The sequence below is a fragment of the Pelophylax lessonae genome (genome assembly GCF_965119305.1).
Source record: "Pelophylax lessonae genome assembly, chromosome: 13".
Taxonomy (NCBI): domain Eukaryota; kingdom Metazoa; phylum Chordata; class Amphibia; order Anura; family Ranidae; genus Pelophylax; species Pelophylax lessonae.
Genome location: NC_138780.1, coordinates 3,975,681 through 3,995,107, shown reverse-complemented (window position 1 = coordinate 3,995,107; position 19,427 = coordinate 3,975,681). Strand labels below are relative to the sequence as shown.

The 19,427-nt window shown below is 47.2% G+C and overlaps 1 protein-coding gene across 1 annotated transcript; it reads left to right on the top strand.

Moving 5' to 3' along the window:
* The first annotated feature begins 408 nt into the window (after positions 1–408).
* On the top strand, positions 409–18,745 carry LOC309543262 (protein S100-A13-like). Its single transcript, XM_082242717.1, has 3 exons — positions 409–544; positions 12,707–12,862; positions 18,517–18,745. Exons 2-3 carry the CDS (start codon positions 12,713–12,715, stop codon positions 18,649–18,651), a joined length of 285 nt encoding a protein of 94 aa, XP_082098843.1. The 5' UTR covers positions 409–544; positions 12,707–12,712; the 3' UTR covers positions 18,652–18,745.
* The last annotated feature ends 682 nt before the right edge of the window (positions 18,746–19,427 follow it).

Genomic DNA, 19,427 nt, shown 5'->3' with positions numbered 1-19,427 from the left:
GAACGCATTATCAATAACACATCGATCCCCGGAGATACGCAAATGAGATTTATAAAAACAACCAATTTTTTCTTTTTTTTACGCAACCATTTCGCCAGATTTCTAAATTTGCCCGGTAGGCTACAGTCGTCAACCCCCACCTCCGTTAGATTGCAAGCTCTTCTCCCCCTGAGCTCCAGGTGGCATCTCAGGTTCCTCTCCTAATTTGTCTCTATCTCTCCTATCTCCGTGGTGGACAATGCCCTTGTCAATAATTAAGATTTAATTTTAAAGGACAAGCTCCCGCAGATCCATTATTGATGATGTGCCACTCTATACGGTCTCTGCGCCGCCCCCTGCTGCCTGCCGCTCTCCATTACAGCTGGGATTCAGGAATCTCCTTGGAATGAGTCAGCGACTCCCAGCTATGAAGAGGCTGCAGTCAGCAGAGGGCCACTCCTCCTCCACCACCTCCTCCTCCTCGTTCATACACCCCAAACGTCCTGTTTTCGGGAGGCCAGGGATGACTTAAAGGGACCGGAGCCTTGGCTACACCGCAGTGCCTGTAAGTAGGAGGCATCGGGACCTTAAATGTAGCAACTGTATCATCTGATCCCACTCCTGGGGACTGCTCCTTAAAAATGCATGGAGGTCCGGCACACATGTGGGTTAACCGTCTTGGCCGTTAGGGGCTGTGTGCGTGCGCGTCGCTGAGGGGTGTCACCACGTACGTTAGGTGGCCCCCTGTTTACTCTCTGTGTCAACGTCAACTCCCCCCGGGGATATGGAATGTTGTTTGCTGACACAGCAGGTTTATATATAGTATGTTCAATGTATCCAAATGTTTCCCGTAGAAGTTGTCATGTATCCAGAGTCGGGCCCCATAGCACTCCTATGGTATGCCATGCTGAGCTTGCCATGTTGGCATGTCAAACTTTCCTTGGCGGTGGCCCAATTGGATCTTTTAAAACAGTTCCCCAACCAAAGCGTCCGGCTTACTTTTAGGATGGTTCTTTTATCAGTAGCTTGACCGATCTCTCCAACTTCTTTTGTAGGATGGTTTTTCTGTGCCAATACAGAAACCACTCTGGGGGGGCCCTTGAGGAAGTTTTGAGGGGCTGTCTTCCTAGCATGCGACCTGTGACCTACAAACTCATTCTGGGTGAAAGGCTTGCTAAGTGGTAAAGGATGATGGGGTCCTGCACACGTAGCTTACATCCTAAAGGGTGCCCTCAAGTCTGGGTACACAGGGGTGCCCAAATTTGTGAGGGGGTGACTCTTTGGGAGGGTGGAGAATGGTATTCACTATTGCTATTTAGTGGTGCCATGGGGGTATCTGTGGTGTGCCTAGAACAGTTCCTGGCCACAACTCTTGGCCCTAACTGACCCCAACACTCAATCCTCCTTCTTCTTTGACCTCAGCAATCAATCCTAAACCTCTGAGTTACCCCAACCCTTCCCTTATCTGATCCTAACACTCAACATTTTCTCTATCTGACTCCCAACTATCAATCCTCAACATTAACTGATCCCAACACTCAACCCTTTCACTATCTGACCCCAACATCCAACCCTCCACCTATCTGATCGTAACACTCAACCCTTTCACTATCTGACCCCAACATCCTACCCTCCACCTATCTGATCGTAACGCTCAACCCTTTCACTATCTGACCCCAACATCCAACCCTCCACCTATCTGAACCCAACACTCAACCCTTTCACTATCTGACCCCAACATCCAACCCTCCACCTATCTGATCTTAACACTCAACCCTTTCACTATCTGACCCCAACATCCAACCCTCCACCTATCTGATCGTAACACTCAACCCTTTCACTATCTGACCCCAACATCCAACCCTCCACCTATCTGATCGTAACACTCAACCCTTTCACTATCTGACCCCAACATCCAACCCTCCGCCTATCTGATCCTAACACTCAACCCTTTCACTATCTGACCCCAACATCCAACCCTCCACCTATCTGATCGTAACACTCAACCCTTTCACTATCTGACCCCAACATCCAACCCTCCACCTATCTGATCGTAACACTCAACCCTTTCACTATCTGACCCCAACATCCACATCTCCACCTATCTGAACCCAACACTCAACCCTTTCACTATCTGACCCCAACATCCAACCCTCCCCCTATCTGATCCTAACACTCAACATTTTCTCTATCTGACTCCCAACTATCAATCCTCAACATTAACTGATCCCAACACTCAACCCTTTCACTATCTGACCCCAACATCCAACCCTCCACCTATCTGAACCCAACATTCAACCCTCACACAACCTGATCCCACAATCAGGACTGAATGTGGGATCAGATTGTGTGAGGGTTGAGTGTTGGGCTCAGATAGGGAGGGGTTGAGCTTTGGGGTCAGGCTCAGTAAGGGTTGAGAGTTGGGGTCAAATTAGTTGAGGACTCCTCAACTAACTTGCCCCCAATGCTCAACCCTTCTCTATCTGAGCCCAACACACAATCCTTCCCTTATTTAACCCTAACACTCAATCCTTACACAACCTAACCTCAACACTCAACCCTTCGCTTATCTGATCCTAACCCTTAATCCTTCCTCTGTCTGACCCCAACACCCAATCCTCAACCAATCTGACTCAAACACTCAAGCCTTTCCCTAGCTGACCCCAACACTCAACCCTTCTACTATCCAACCTGAACATTTAGTCCTTAACCAAACTGACCTCAGCACTCAACCCCTCACCGATCTGACCCCAACACTCAACCCTTCTATCTAACTCAAACACTCAGTCCTTAACCAACCTGATCTCAACACATAACCCCTCACCTATCTGACCCCAGCACTCAATTCTCACACAACCTGACCCCAGCTCTCAACCCTTTCCCTATCTGACACCCAGCACTCAACCCTTCTTCTATCTGACCCGAGCACTCAGTCCTTAACCAACCTTACCTCAACACTCAACCCCTCACCTATCTAACCTCATCCCTTAACTAGTCTGACCCCCAAAGCTCAACCCCTCCCGTTTCCAGCCCAACACTCAATCCTTCCCTTATTTGACCCTAATACTCAATCCTTACACAACTCAATCCTTAACCTCAACACTTAACCCTTCCCTTTTCTGATCTTAACCCTCAATCCTTCCTCTGTCTGACCCCAACACCCAATCCTCAACCAATCTGACCCCAACACCTCACCTATCTGACCCCAATACTCAATGCTTCTATCTAACCCGAACACTCAGTCCTTAACCAACCTGACCTCAACACTCAACCCTGACCTGACCTGACCACAACACTCAAACCTCACCCAACCTGACCCCAACTCTCAACCCTTCCTTTGTCTGACCTGAACACTCAGTCCTCAACCAACCTGACCCCAACACTCAACCCCCCCCCCTATCTGACTCCAGCACTTAACCCTCCCCTAATCTAACCACAACACTCAACCCTTTCCCTATTTGACCCCAACACTCAACCCTTCCCTACCTGAGACCAACACTCAATCCTTCTCCTGTTTGTCCCTAACATTCAAATCTTACACAACCTAACCTCAACACTCAATCCTTCCCTTATCTGATCCTAACCTTTAATCCTTCCTCTGTCTGACCCCAACACTCAATCCTCAACCAATCTGACTCCAAAACACAACACCTCCCCTATCTGACCCCAGCACTCAATCCTCACCCAAACTGACCCCAACTCTCAATCCTCCCTCTGTCTGACCTGAATACTCAGTCCTCAACCAACCTGACCTCAACACTCAACCCTCATCCCTTTCCCTATCTAACCACATCACACAACCCCCACCCAGCCTGGCCACAACACTCAGCCCTTTCCCTATCTAACCCCATCACTCAACCCTCCCTCTGTCTGACCCCAACACTCAACACCTCCCCTATCTGACCCCAGCACTCAATCCTCACCCAAACTGACCCCAACTCTCAATCCTCCCTCTGTCTGACCTGAATACTCAGTCCTCAACCAACCTGAACTCAACACTCAACCCTCATCCCTTTCCCTATCTAACCACATCACACAACCCTCACCCAGCCTGGCCACAACACTCATCCCTTTCCCTATCTAACCCCATCACTCATCCCTCCCTCTGTCTGACCTGAATACTCAGTCCTCAACCAACCTGACCCAAACACTCAACCCTCACCCAGCCTGACCACAACCCTCAACCCTTTCCCTATCTAACCCCATCACACAGCCCTCACCCAGCCTGACCACAACCCTCAACCCTTTCCCTATCTAACCCCATCACACAGCCCTCACCCAGCCTGACCACAACCCTCAACCCTTTCCCTATCTGACCCCATCACACAGCCCTCACCCAGCCTGACCACAACACTCAGCCCTTTCCCTATCTGACCCCATCACTCAACCCTCCCTCTGTCTGACCCCAACACTCAATACTCAAACAACTTGACCCCAATGCTCAACACTCCCCTATCTGACCCCACCTAACTTAACCTTAACACTTAATATAAAAATAATCCATAAATCCTTAAACAGTAACCTTTACTAAGTCAGAATTTAGATATTTGTGTTACAATGTCATCTCGTTTCGAGTACACTAATGTGATAACCTCAGTGAAGTTGTAGGTCCATTATTAGATCGTTTGTGGTGCGTTGGAAAGCCATAATAATTAAGGAGCTGCCGAACCGCAACGCACATTACATACATGCAGCACCACAAATATGCGACTCTGACCATAGCCTAACCATAAGTCCTAATAACGATTAACCCCTGAGGTGTAGCATTTACGTTATGAGGCTCCAGGAACATTAGGGTCCCTCCTGAGCTGATATCTCACAATGCCGGGGACTTGGTGCCAAAAAAAAGTTCTCCCGAATTCAATAAGAATTTTTGTAGCTCTTTCTGTCCTCATTCTTGACTTAACAAGAGAAAGAGGGGAAATTAGGTGAAAAGCCCATGAAAATAGCTGAACTGGTCTAACCAGAGCAGTCATGACGCGCCTGCCTCAGGGACAATGGGTGAACCTTACCACTGATTCCGTATAGGTTCCGCTGCTCAGAATCTGGAGCACATTTGTAGTAAGTATATAATACTGAATATTTGAAGCACCTACGAGACGCAGGAAAAATAACGCTGTATTGGCCAGCTTGGCTCGCTCCTAGCCTCACCCAGGTGACCGACTACTGACCACAATGAACACATTCAATGAACATGCCGGAGTCACAGTACTAAAATTGTGATTCTTTTTTTGGTTGCACAGAGCCATCAGTAGACCTTTATGGGATGGTTGGGCTGGTAGGGAGGGTGACCATGAGGCTGTCATCGGTAGGGGCCCTAATGACCAATTCAGTAGAAAGGGATTTCTTCTGGACGTTTCAGGTACGTTTTTGGAGAGCCCATTGCAGAGGCTTCAAGGTGAACCTTAATGGCTGTGAGTGACTGCTAAGATAAAGCCAGCGTAGCCGGGTCTCTCGCCTGACTGTGACAGCAGTGGGTCATGGGAGAGGGTTAAGAGGGTTACTCTTTGTTGCAAAGTTGGAGAAAAGCTGGTCTAAAGGGATAGCTTTACGTGCACCACCTTACAGATGGGCCCCAACGTTAGCTGGCTTAAATCTGCTAATTAAGGCGGCAGGTACTTGCCATTCCCAGGGGCTTCCCTCTGAGGAACGCGTACACCCACCCGCTCTTGGGGACTTTTTTTTTTTTAAATAGCTATTGCCAAGAGTTACAGTGAGGCTTTTTTTTGGTGGCATTCATGGTTTCAAGGTTGATACTGTTCTTACTAATGTTGTGTGTACTAGTCTAATGGGGCTTAGCCTTATTGTGGTGTAAGTTAATGGCCATAGGTGTGGCTACTATACCAGCCAGGTAATCTAACGTATTCATTGCCTTGTTCACCGTTCCATACATCGCATTTTGCTTGCCCTGCAATCATATATTTACTTTACCCACCATCAAGCAGCTTGTGGCCTATTTCCTGGGTGCTAATACCGTTGTGGTATTATACTAATGCCTAAGCTAATCCAGGTCCTTGCAGCACGCTAAGACATATCCAGGTGTGTCAGATAGGACAAAGCAGTTGCAGAACAGAGGACCTGTCATACCAAGGGTCCCCTGCGTGGGGAGCACTACACCAGTTATAGGATAAACCATCCTATCAGGGGCAGGTATCAGCTCAGGGGTAATGCTATAGTAAACAGGAGTATATTGGGGTGCACAGGGGGCAGGTATCAGTTTGGAGGTGACAGTTATAGTACACAGGAGTATATTGGGGTACACAGGGGGGATGGTATCAGTTTGGGGGTGACAGTTATAGCACACAGGAGTATATTGGGGTACACAAGGGGAAGGTATCAGTTTGGGGGTGACAGTTATAGTACACAGGAGTATATTGGGGTACACAGGGGGAAGGTATCAGTTTGGGGGTGACAGTTATAGTACACAGGAGTATATTGGGGTACACAGGGGGAAGGTATCAGTTTGGGGGTGACAGTTATAGTACACAGGGGTATATTGGGGTACACAGGGGGAAGGTATCAGTTTGGAGGTGACAGTTATAGTACACAGGAGTATATTTGGGTACACAGGGGGCAGGTATCAGGTCAGGGGTGATGTTATAGTACACAGGAGTATATTGGGGTACACAGGGGGAAGGTATCAGTTTGGGGGTGACAGTTATAGTACACAGGAGTATATTGGGGTACACAGGGGGAAGGTATCAGTTTGGGGGTGACAGTTATAGTACACAGGAGTATATTGGGGTACACAGGGGGAAGGTATCAGTTTGGGGGTGACAGTTATAGTACACAGGAGTATATTGGGGTACACAGGGGGAAGGTATCAGTTTGGGGGTGACAGTTATAGTACACAGGAGTATATTGGGGTACACAGGGGGAAGGTATCAGTTTGGAGGTGACAGTTATAGTACACAGGAGTATATTTGGGTACACAGGGGGCAGGTATCAGGTCAGGGGTGATGTTATAGTACACAGGAGTATATTGGGGTACACAGGGGGAAGGTATCAGTTTTTTGGGGTGACAGTTATAGTACACAGGGGTATATTGGGGTACAAAGGGTGTTATTGAATGATGAAGTCCCTGGTACACCTCAGGCAGTGAGAGGTTAATGGGAGGTGGGCTGTGGTTGGGGGCGGTGTGGGGCCCCCCATGGTACACACTGGCCCCTGTCAGTCCAGGAGAACAGTGGGCGCTGTTGTAGTGCCAGGATTGGGGGGTGTGGCGGGGACACATAACTTCTCTGTCAGGGGAGAAATTGGTCATTCTGAGCGCAGAGAGCAGACTGAGAGCAGGGAACAGCCGGGACCACAGCACTCTCCTCATACCAGGTGATACTCCAATACCCTGCTACTACTTCTCTATACTCTGCTACTACTTCTCCATACTCTGCTACTACTTCTCCAATACTCTGCTACTACTTCTCCATACTCTGCTACTACTTCTCCATACTCTGCTACTACTACTCCAATACTCTGCTACTACTTCTCCATACTCTGCTACTACTTCTCCAATACTCTGCTACTACTTCTCCAATACTCTGCTACTACTTCTCCAATACTCTGCTACTACTTCTCCAATACTCTGCTACTACTTCTCCATACTCTGCTACTACTACTCAATACTCTGCTACTACTTCTCCATACTCTGCTACTACTTCTCCATACTCTGCTACTACTACTCCAATACTCTGCTACTACTTCTCCAATACTCTGCTACTACTTCTCCATACTCTGCTACTACTTCTCCATACTCTGCTACTACTACTCCAATACTCTGCTACTACTACTCCAATACTCTGCTACTACTTCTCCATACTCTGCTACTACTACTCCAATACTCTGCTACTACTTCTCCATACTCTGCTACTACTACTCCAATACTCTGCTACTACTTCTCCAATACTCTGCTACTACTTCTCCATACTCTGCTACTACTACTCCAATACTCTGCTACTACTTCTCCAATACTCTGCTACTACTTCTCCATACTCTGCTACTACTACTCCAATACTCTGCTACTACTTCTCCAATACTCTGCTACTTCTCCTCCATACTCTGCTACTACTTCTCCAATACTCTGCTACTACTTCTCCATACTCTGATACTACTTCTCCATACTCTGCTACTACTACTCCAATACTCTGCTACTACTTCTCCAATACTCTGCTACTACTTCTCCATACTCTGCTACTACTACTCCAATACTCTGCTACTACTTCTCCATACTCTGCTACTACTTCTCCATACTCTGCTACTACTACTCAATACTCTGCTACTACTTCTCCATACTCTGCTACTACTACTCCAATACTCTGCTACTACTTCTCCAATACTCTGCTACTACTTCTCCATACTCTGCTACTACTTCTCCAATACTCTGCTACTTCTCCTCCATACTCTGCTACTACTCCAATACTCTGCTACTACTTCTCCATACTCTGATACTTCTCCTCCATACTCTGCTACTACTTCTCTATACTCTGCTACTACTTCTCTATACTCTGCTACTACTCTTCCATACTCTGCTACTACTTCTCCTCCATACTCTGCTACTACTCCTCTATACTCTGCTACTACTCCTCTATACTCTGCTACTACTCTTCCATACTCTGCTACTACTCCTGCTTATGTCTGCTTGCTGTTACTCTGAGTACTATGTCTCTGCTAACTGTTACTCTGTGTACTATGTCTCTGCCCACTGTTTCTCTGTGTACTATGTCTCTGCTCACTGTTACTCTGAGTACTATGTCTCTGCTCACTGTTACTCTGTGTACTATGTCTCTGCTCACTGTTACTCTGTGTACTATGTCTCTGCCCACTGTTACTCTGTGTACTATATCTCTGCCCACTGTTACTCTGAGTACTATGTCTCTGCTCACTGTTACTTTGTGTACTATGTCTCTGCTCACTGTTACTTTGTGTACTATGTCTCTGCTCACTGTTACTCTGAGTACTATGTCTCTGCTCACTGTTACTCTGTGTACTATGTCTCTGCCCACTGTTACTCTGTGTACTATGTCTCTGCCCACTGTTACTCTGAGTACTATGTCTCTGCTCACTGTTACTCTGTGTACTATGTCTCTGCCCACTGTTACTCTGTGTACTATGTCTCTGCCCACTGTTACTCTGAGTACTATGTCTCTGCTCACTGTTACTTTGTGTACTATGTCTCTGCTCACTGTTACTTTGTGTACTATGTCTCTGCTCACTGTTACTCTGAGTACTATGTCTCTGCTCACTGTTACTCTGTGTACTATGTCTCTGCCCACTGTTACTCTGTGTACTATGTCTCTGCCCACTGTTACTCTGTGTACCATGTCTCTGCTTACTGTTACTTTGTGTACTATGTCTCTGCTCACTGTTACTTTGTGTACTATGTCTCTGCTCACTGTTACTCTGAGTACTATGTCTCTGCTCACTGTTACTCTGTGTACTATGTCTCTGCCCACTGTTACTCTGTGTACTATGTCTCTGCCCACTGTTACTCTGAGTACTATGTCTCTGCTCACTGTTACTTTGTGTACTATGTCTCTGCTCACTGTTACTCTGTGTACTATGTCTCTGCTTACTGTTACTTTGTGTACTATGTCTCTGCTCACTGTTACTTTGTGTACTATGTCTCTGCTTACTGTTACTCTGTGTACTATGTCTCTGCTCACTGTTACTCTGTGTACTATGTCTCTGCCCACTGTTTCTCTGTGTACTATGTCTCTGCTCACTGTTACTCTGTGTACTATGTCTCTGCTCACTGTTACTCTGTGTACTATGTCTCTGCTCACTGTTACTTTGTGTACTATGTCTCTGCTCACTGTTACTTTGTGTACTATGTCTCTGCTCACTGTTACTCTGAGTACTATGTCTCTGCTCACTGTTACTCTGTGTACTATGTGTCTTCTCACTGTTACTCTGGGTAATAGGTCTCTACTTGCTATTACTCTGTGTACTATGTGTCTTCTCACTGTTACCCAGTAATATGTCTCTGCTCACTATTACTCTGTGTACTATCTCTCTGATTTCTGTTACTCAGTACTGTGTCTCTGTTCACCAATACTCTGTGGTGGATTTCCTAGAACTTGAGGAGTACAAAATCTGGTGCAGCTGTGCATGGGAGCCAATCAGCTTCCGGGTCTTTATTGTGAAAGCTTAATTGAACAAGCTGAAGTTAGAAGCTACACACCTACACAGGTTGAACTGGATGGACTATTGTCTTTATTCAACCTCACCTACTGTGTAACTATGTGTAACAATGTAAGAAGCTGATTGGCTCCTGTGCAGAGCTGCACCAAGTTTTGTACTCTTCAGTTTCAGTAAATCTCTCCCTCTGAGTACTAGGTCTCTGCTTACTGCTACTGTGTACTATATATCATCTTCTTACAGTGAGTACTACTTCTCTGATGAATGTTACCCTATGTACTACTTCTCTGCTCACTCTTACTCCATGTACTATCTCTCTTTTACTGTTACTCTGAGTACTCTGTCTCTGCTTACTGTTACTCTGTGTGGTCCCCTGATCACTGTTTCCATGTACTGTCTCTCTTTCACTGTTACTCTGCTCTCTGTTACTCTGTGTACTATGTCTCTGCTCACTGTTACTCTGTGTACTATGTCTCTGCTCACTGTTACTCTGTGTACTATGTCTCTGCTCACTGTTACTCAGAGTACTATGTCTCTGCTCACTGTTACTCTGTGTGGTCCCCTGATCACTGTTTCCATGTACTATCTCTCTTTCACTGTTACTCTGAATACTCTGTCTCTGTGCACTATTACTCTGAGTACTCTGTCTCTGTGCACTATTACTCTGAGTACTCTGTGCACTATTACTCTGAGTACTATGTCTCTGCTCACTGTTACTCTGAGTACTCTGTCTCTGTGCACTATTACTCTGAGTACTCTGTCTCTGTGCACTATTACTCTGAGTACTCTGTCTCTGTGCACTATTACTCTGAGTACTATGTCTCTGCTCACTGTTACTCTGTGTAATATGTCCCTGCTCACTGTTAAGCCCCGTACCCACGCACCGATTGTCAGCCGTAAATATTCGGCCGCCGACCGATCGGCCGATTGTAGGCTTGTTAGTATGATGCTTCCGACAGCCGACAGCGCATTTTCGGCCGAACAGAATCTGTCGTGCAGGCATTAAAATTTTTGTTGGCCGTCACCAGAACGGCCGATTGTTCGCCAGTCAGTACAGAATTCGGCCGACAAACAGCCGATTAGCAAGACTGGCCATGCTCAGAAAAGAAAAAAGACACGGAAAGTTAACCATCACATGACATCACTTCTGCAGTCGGCTGTTGTTGGCCGACAAAATTCGTGTGCAGTGTTTAGCAGTTTTCAGCCCACAGGACAGCCCTGGACAAAAGACGGCCGATCGTTCGGCCGACGATCAGTACGTGTGTACGGGGCTTTACTCTAAGCAATATGTCTCTGCTCACTTTTACTCTGTGTACTATGTCTCTGCTCACTGGTACTCTGTGTACTATGTCTCTGCTCACTGTTACTCTGTGTAGTTCCCCGATCTCTGTTATTCCATGTACTATGTCTCCGATCACTGTTCCATCGTGTACAAGGTCTCTGCTCACTGTTACCCTGTGTACTATGTCTCTTTTCACTGTTACTCTAAGTAATATGTCTCCTCTCACTTTTACTCTGTATACTATGTCTCTGTTCACTGTTACCCTGTGTACTATGTCTCTGCTCACTGTTACTCTAAGTAATATGTCTCTTCTCACTTTTACTCTGTATACGATATCTCTTTTCACTGTTACTCTGTGTACTATGTCTCTGCTCACTGTTACTCTGTGTACTATTTCTCTGCTCACTGTTACTCTGTGTACTATTTCTCTGCTCACTGTTACTCTGTGTACTATGTCTCTGCTCACTGTTACTCTGAGTACTATGTCTCTGCTCACTGTTACTCTGAGTACTATGTCTCTGCTCACTGTTACTCTGTGTACTATGTCTCTTTTCACTATTACTCTGAGTACTATGTCTCTGCTCACTGTTACTCTGAGTACTATGTCTCTGCTCACTGTTACTCTGTGTACTATGTCTCTTTTCACTATTACTCTGAGTACTATGTCTCTGCTCACTGTTACTCTGAGTACTATGTCTCTGCTCACTGTTACTCTGTGTACTATGTCTCTTTTCACTATTACTCTGAGTACTATGTCTCTGCTCACTGTTACTCTGAGTACTATGTCTCTGCTCACTGTTACTCTGAGTAATATGTCTCTGCTCACTGTTACTGTATGTAGTCCCCCGATCACTGTTACTCCATGTACCTTGTCTCTGCTCACTGTTACTCTGAGTACTAGGTCTCTGCTCACTGTTACTCAATGTAGTCCCCCGATCACTGTTACTCCATGTACCTTGTCTCTCACCGTTATTTTGTGTACTATGTCTCTGCTCACTGTTACTCTGTGTACTATGTCTCTGCTGTCACTTCTTTTCTATAACTGTCACTTGTTTTATAATGACTGTCACTTTTTATATAATAACTGAAATGTTTCATTATAACAACAGTTCATTTTTTATAACAACTGACTTTTTTTGCTAAGTTTCCTTATCCTGTTGTGTTAGCGTTGTTGAATTGAGTGTAATATTGTAACACATGGATACATTGTATCAAATGGTAACAGTGTGTGACCGGCTGAAAACCCGTTTCTTCTGGATTCTTGTCAGGCCCGCCCCCTGATCCTCCCCTTTCTTCTCTCTCTCCCAGCAGATTATTATGGCAGCCGCACAGACCGAGGTAGAACGCGCAATTGTCACCATCGTGACCACTTTCTTCGAACACGCCGGTGAGGAGGGCAAGAAGGAGACCCTGACGCAGGGCGAGTTCAACAGTCTGGTGGCCAAAGAACTCCCACACCTGATGAAGGTGAGCCATCATGCCCCTCCCCTTTCTGAGAGCTCCCTCGTACTATCCAATCAGAGTCACGCCGAAAATCTACCAAGCCAAGCCCCCTCCTTAGAGCTTCCACGTACTCCCCAATAAAAGTCACGCCAAAGATTTACCAAGCCCCGCCCCCTCCTGAGATCTCCCACATACCCCCAATAAAAGTCACGCCAAAGATCTACCAAGCCCCGCCCCATCCTGAGAACACCCACATACTAACCAATAAAAGTCACGCTAATGATCTACCAAGCCCCGTCCCATCCTGAGAACACCCACATACTAACCAATAAAAGTCACGCCAAAGATCTACCAAGCCACACCCCCTCCTGAGAGCTCCACAAACTCCCCAATAAAAGTCACGCTAATGATCTACCAAGCCACACCCCCTCCTGAGAGCTCCACAAACTCCTTAATAAAAGTCACACTAAAGATTTACTGAGCCCCGCCCCATCCTGAGAACTCCCACGTACGGTACTATCCAATAAAAGTCAAGCCAGAGATCTACAAAGCTACACCCCCCTCCTGAGAGCTCCCACGTACTCCCCCTAAAAAGGTCACGCCAAAGATCTACCAGGCCCCGCCCCCTACTGAGAATGCCCATGCACTCGCTAATAAAAATCAGGCCAAAGATCTACCAAGCCCCACCCCATCTGAGAGCTCCCACAAACTCCCCAATGAAAATCATGTCAAAGATCTACCTGGCCCCGCCCCATCCTGAGAACTCCCTTGTACTATCCAATAAAAGTCACGCCAAAGATCTACAAAGCTACGCCCCATCCTGAGAACTCCCACGTACTATCCAATATAAGTCACGCCAAAGATCTACCAAGCTACGCCCCCTCCTGAGAGCTCCCACGTACTCCCCTAAAAAGGTCACGCCAAAGATCTACTAGGCCCCGCCCCCTACTGAGAATGCCCATGCACTCTCTTATAAAATTCAGGCCAAAGATCTATCAAGCCCAGCCCCCTCCTGAGAGCAAAAAAGCTCCCTCCCTACCAACCATTATAAAAGGGCTCCCCACCAACCCAAGTGCACCAGTCTTAGCCCGTAGGGTTCAATATTGAGTGGAGGGGGGGATTATGGTGTAGGGTTGTTTTTCAGGGGTTGGGCTTGGCCCCTTAGTTCCAGTGAAGGGAACTCTTAAGGCGTCACCATACCAAGACATTTTGGACAATTTCATGCTCCCAACTTTGTGGGAGGAGTTTGAGGATGGCCCCTCCCTGTTCCAACATGACTGCCCACGAGTGCACAAAGCAAGGTCCATAAAGACATGGATGAGAGAGTTTGGGGGGGAGGAACTTGACAGGCCTGCACAGAGTCCTGACCTCAACCCGATAGAACATCTTTGGGATGTATTAGAGCAGAGGCTGTGAGCCAGGCCTTCTCATCCAACATCAGTGCCTGACCTCACAAATGCGCTTCTGGAAGAATGGTGAAACCTTCCCATAGACACTCCTAAACCTTGTGGACAGCCTTCCCAGAAGAGTTGAAGCTGTTATAGCTGCAAAGGGTGGGCCAACTCAATATTGAACCCTACAGACTAAGACTGGGGGGTCATTAAAGTTCATGTGTGTGTAAAGGAGGCGTCCCAATACTTTTGGTAATATAGTGTATATAGAGAGGGGTCCCAATACTTTTGGTAATATAGTGTATATAGAGAGGGGTCCCAATACTTTTGGTAATATAGTGTATATAGAGAGGCGACCCAATACTTTTGGTAATATAGTGTATATAGAGAGGCGTCCCAATACTTTTGGTAATATAGTGTATATAGAGAGGCGTCCCAATACTTTTGGTAATATAGAGTATATAGAGAGGGGTCCCAATACTTTTGGTAATATAGTGTATATAGAGAGGGGTCCCAATACTTTTGGTAATATAGTGTATATAGAGAGGCGTCCCAATACTTTTGGTAATATAGTGTATATAGGGAGTCGTCCCAATACTTTTGGTAATATAGTGTATATAGGGAGGCGTCCCAATACTTTTGGTAGCATAGTGAATATAGAGAGGTGTCCCAATACTTTTGGTAATATAGTGTATATAGGGAGGCGTCCCAATACTTTTGGTAACATAGTGAATATAGAGAGGCGTCCCAATACTTTTGGTAGCATAGTGAATATAGAGAGGTGTCCCAATACTTTTGGTAATATAGTGTATATAGGGAGGCGTCCCAATACTTTTGGTAATATAATGTTTATAGAGAGGCGTCACAATACTTTTGGTAATATAGTGTATATAGAGAGGCGTCCCAATACTTTTGGTAATATAGTGTGTATAGAGAGGGGTCCCAATACTTTTGGTAATATAGAGTATATAGAGAGGCGTCCCAATACTTTTGGTAATATAGTGTATATAGAGAGGCGTCCCAATACTTTTGGTAATATAGTGTATATAGAGAGGCGTCCCAATACTTTTGGTAATATAGTGTATATAGAGAGGCGTCCCAATACTTTTGGTAATATAGTGTATACTTTAAGAGCCTGCACAGATATACTCCTCTAGAGTAATAAGGCCACCTCCCTCCTCAGCGTTGGATTGGCCACCATTGTAGAGTTCCACTATAAAGCGCCCAATGCAGGAGGCAACTTATATTTTTTAGTATTGGTAAAGGGTTCAAACCCTCCCTCCCCCTCCCCCTGCCAAACAAAACATTTTTGTCTGGGGTTTTGCTGCCTTGTTGGATGATTGAGAGGAAGGTGGTTGTGCGCAGGGGAATATCTTCCCCCCAAACCCCCCCCCCCAGAATCAGGAATTCCATCTGGAATCTCTCAGGCGCCCCTCCATGAATGGCGCCATTACATAGAGAAGTTCAGGCCATTCCGACATGTTTATCCATCGGGAACAATGTCCTCGTTTTCCTGCCCGGGGGAGGACAGGTGAGCTTTGTCCGGGAGTGTGAGAGCCGGCTTGTTCCCTGCGGCTTCCTGCCACCTTCTCCGAGAGCCAATCAATACCACCCAACAGAAGACCCCTCTGTCAGCGGAGGCCCCCCCGGGGCCAAGGGACAGTGACCTCTACTCTACAACTTCTACTTCTGTATTATTATACATTTATATACCTCTGACATATAGAGATCACTGAGCCAATACCAGAGGAGCTTACACTCTAATGTCCCCCCCCCCCCCACAGTCGCATCAGTCTCTCTACCAGAGGAGCTTACACTCTAATGTCCCCTTCTCCCACAGTCACATCAGTCTCTGTACCAGAGGAGCTTACACTCTAATGTCCCCTCCCCCACAGTCACATCAGTCTCTGTACCAGAGGAGCTTACACTCTAATGTCCCCTCCCCCACAGTCACATCAGTCTCTGTACCAGAGGAGCTTACACTCTAATGTCCCCTCCCCCACAGTCACTTGAGTCTCTGTACCAGAGGAGCTTACACTCTAATGTCTCCTCCTCCACAGTCACATCAGTCTCTGTACCAGAGGAGCTTACACTCTAATGTCCCCTCCCCCACAGTCACATCAGTCTCTGTACCAGAGGAGCTTACACTCTAATGTCCCCTCCCCCACAGTCACATCAGTCTCTCTACCAGAGGAGCTTACACTCTAATGTCCCCTCCCCCACAGTCACATCAGTCTCTGTACCAGAGGAGCTTACACTCTAATGTCCCTCCCCCCACAGTCACATCAGTCTCTGTACCAGAGGAGCTTACACTCTAATGTCCCCTCCCCCACAGTCACATCAGTCTCTGTACCAGAGGAGCTTACACTCTAATGTCCCCTCCCCCACAGTCACATCAGTCTCTCTACCAGAGGAGCTTACACTCTAATGTCCCCTCCCCCACAGTCACATCAGTCTCTGTACCAGAGGAGCTTACACTCTAATGTCCCCTCCCCCACAGTCACATCAGTCTCTGTACCAGAGGAGCTTACACTCTAATGTCCCCTCCCCCACAGTCACATCAGTCTCTGTACCAGAGGAGCTTACACTCTAATGTCCCCTCCCCCACAGTCACATCAGTCTCTGTACCAGAGGAGCTTACACTCTAATGTCCCCTCCCCCACAGTCACTTGAGTCTCTGTACCAGAGGAGCTTACACTCTAATGTCTCCTCCTCCACAGTCACATCAGTCTCTGTACCAGAGGAGCTTACACTCTAATGTCCCCTCTCCCACAGTCACATCAGTCTCTCTACCAGAGGAGCTTACACTCTAATGTCCCCTCCCCCACAGTCACATCAGTCTCTGTACCAGAGGAGCTTACACTCTAATGTCCCTCCCCCCACAGTCACATCAGTCTCTGTACCAGAGGAGCTTACACTCTAATGTCCCCTCCCCCACAGTCACATCAGTCTCTGTACCAGAGGAGCTTACACTCTAATGTCCCCTCCCCCACAGTCACATCAGTCTCTGTACCAGAGGAGCTTACACTCTAATGTCCCCTCCCCCACAGTCACATCAGTCTCTGTACCAGAGGAGCTTACACTCTAATGTCCCCTCCCCCACAGTCACTTGAGTCTCTGTACCAGAGGAGCTTACACTCTAATGTCTCCTCCTCCACAGTCACATCAGTCTCTGTACCAGAGGAGCTTACACTCTAATGTCCCCTCCCCCACAGTCACATCAGTCTCTCTACCAGAGGAGCTTACACTCTAATGTCCCCTCCCCCACAGTCACATCAGTCTCTGTACCAGAGGAGCTTACACTCTAATGTCCCTCCCCCCACAGTCACATCAGTCTCTGTACCAGAGGAGCTTACACTCTAATGTCCCCTCCCCCACAGTCACATCAGTCTCTGTACCAGAGGAGCTTACACTCTAATGTCCCCTCCCCCACAGTCACATCAGTCTCTCTACCAGAGGAGCTTACACTCTAATGTCCCCTCCCCCACAGTCACATCAGTCTCTGTACCAGAGGAGCTTACACTCTAATGTCCCCTCCCCCACAGTCACATCAGTCTCTGTACCAGAGGAGCTTACACTCTAATGTCCCCTCCCCCACAGTCACATCAGTCTCTCTACCAGAGGAGCTTACACTCTAATGTCCCCTCCCCCACAGTCACATCAGTCTCTGTACCAGAGGAGCTTACACTCTAATGTCCCCTCCCCCACAGTCACATCAGTCTCTCTACCAGAGGAGCTTACACTCTAATGTCCCCTCCCCCACAGTCACATCAGTCTCTGTACCAGAGGAGCTTACACTCTAATGTCCCTCCCCCCACAGTCACATCAGTCTCTGTACCAGAGGAGCTTACACTCTAATGTCCCCTCCCCCACAGTCACATCAGTCTCTGTACCAGAGGAGCTTACACTCTAATGTCCCCTCCCCCACAGTCACATCAGTCTCTGTACCAGAGGAGCTTACACTCTAATGTCCCCTCCCCCACAGTCACATCATTCTCTGTACCAGAGGAGCTTACACTCTAATGTCCCCTCCCCCACAGTCACATCAGTCTCTCTACCAGAGGAGCTTACACTCTAATGTCCCCTCCCCCACAGTCACATCAGTCTCTGTACCAGAGGAGCTTACACTCTAATGTCCCCTCCCCCACAGTCACCCATTATTATTATACATTATATAGCTCTGACATATACCGCAGTGCTGTACAGAGAACACTAAGCTAATCTTTCAGTAGGCGTCACATGACCAGGCTGCCGCCATGTTTCACTAACCTCTCCTCCCTTCCTCAGGACGTCTCCCTGGAGGACAAGTTGAAGGAGTTGGACATTAATCAGGATAACGAGCTGAAATTTAACGAGTTCTGGAGACTGATCGGAGAGCTGGCCAAAGAGACCAAGAAAGAGATCAAAGCCAAAAATAAGTGAAGAGCCGCGGAGAGGGCGGAGCCACCGGGAACAAAGCCATCGGAATGCATTCTCATTTTTGTTTATTATAATAAAATTAAACTGCTTTTGTGAATTGTGTCTTATGTATTGTATGTTAATAAAATAGCTATATAGCTCTGACATATACCATCACTAGCCATCACTGGAGTGCCTGTAGAGGGGAAGTGGATTCAAAGAGGCTGCAGGAGATCAGCAGCACTGAGATATACCATAGGATGAAAAAAATGAGTGAGTTTCTTATCTACAATACACAGAGCAATCTTTGGGGTCTACCTAGACCTAGACCCTGGCACCCAGGGCACATTCCCCATGTATCAAACTGAATGCCCAAGTCTTCCCTCTGAGAGCCCCAGGTCTTCTACAGAGGTCTTCTACTTAGTGCCCCAGGTCTTGTACTGAGTGCCCCAGGTCTTGTACTGAGTGCCCCAGGTCTTGTACTGAGTGCCCCAGGTCGTCTACAGAGTGCCTCAGGTCTTCAACAGAGTTCCTCAGGTCTTCTACGGAGAGCACCGGGCCTTCTACTGAGTGCCCCAGGTCTTGTACTGAGTACCCCAGGTCTACTGAGAGCCCCAGGTCTTCTACTGAGTACCTCAGGTCTTCTATGGAGTGCCCAAGGTCTTGTACTGAGTGCCCAGGTCTACTGAGAGCCCCAGGTCTTCTACAGAGTGCCCCAGGTCTTCTACAGAGTGCCCCAGGTCTTGTATTGAGAGCTCCAAGTCTTGTCCTGAGAGCCCCAGGTATTGTACTGAGTGCCC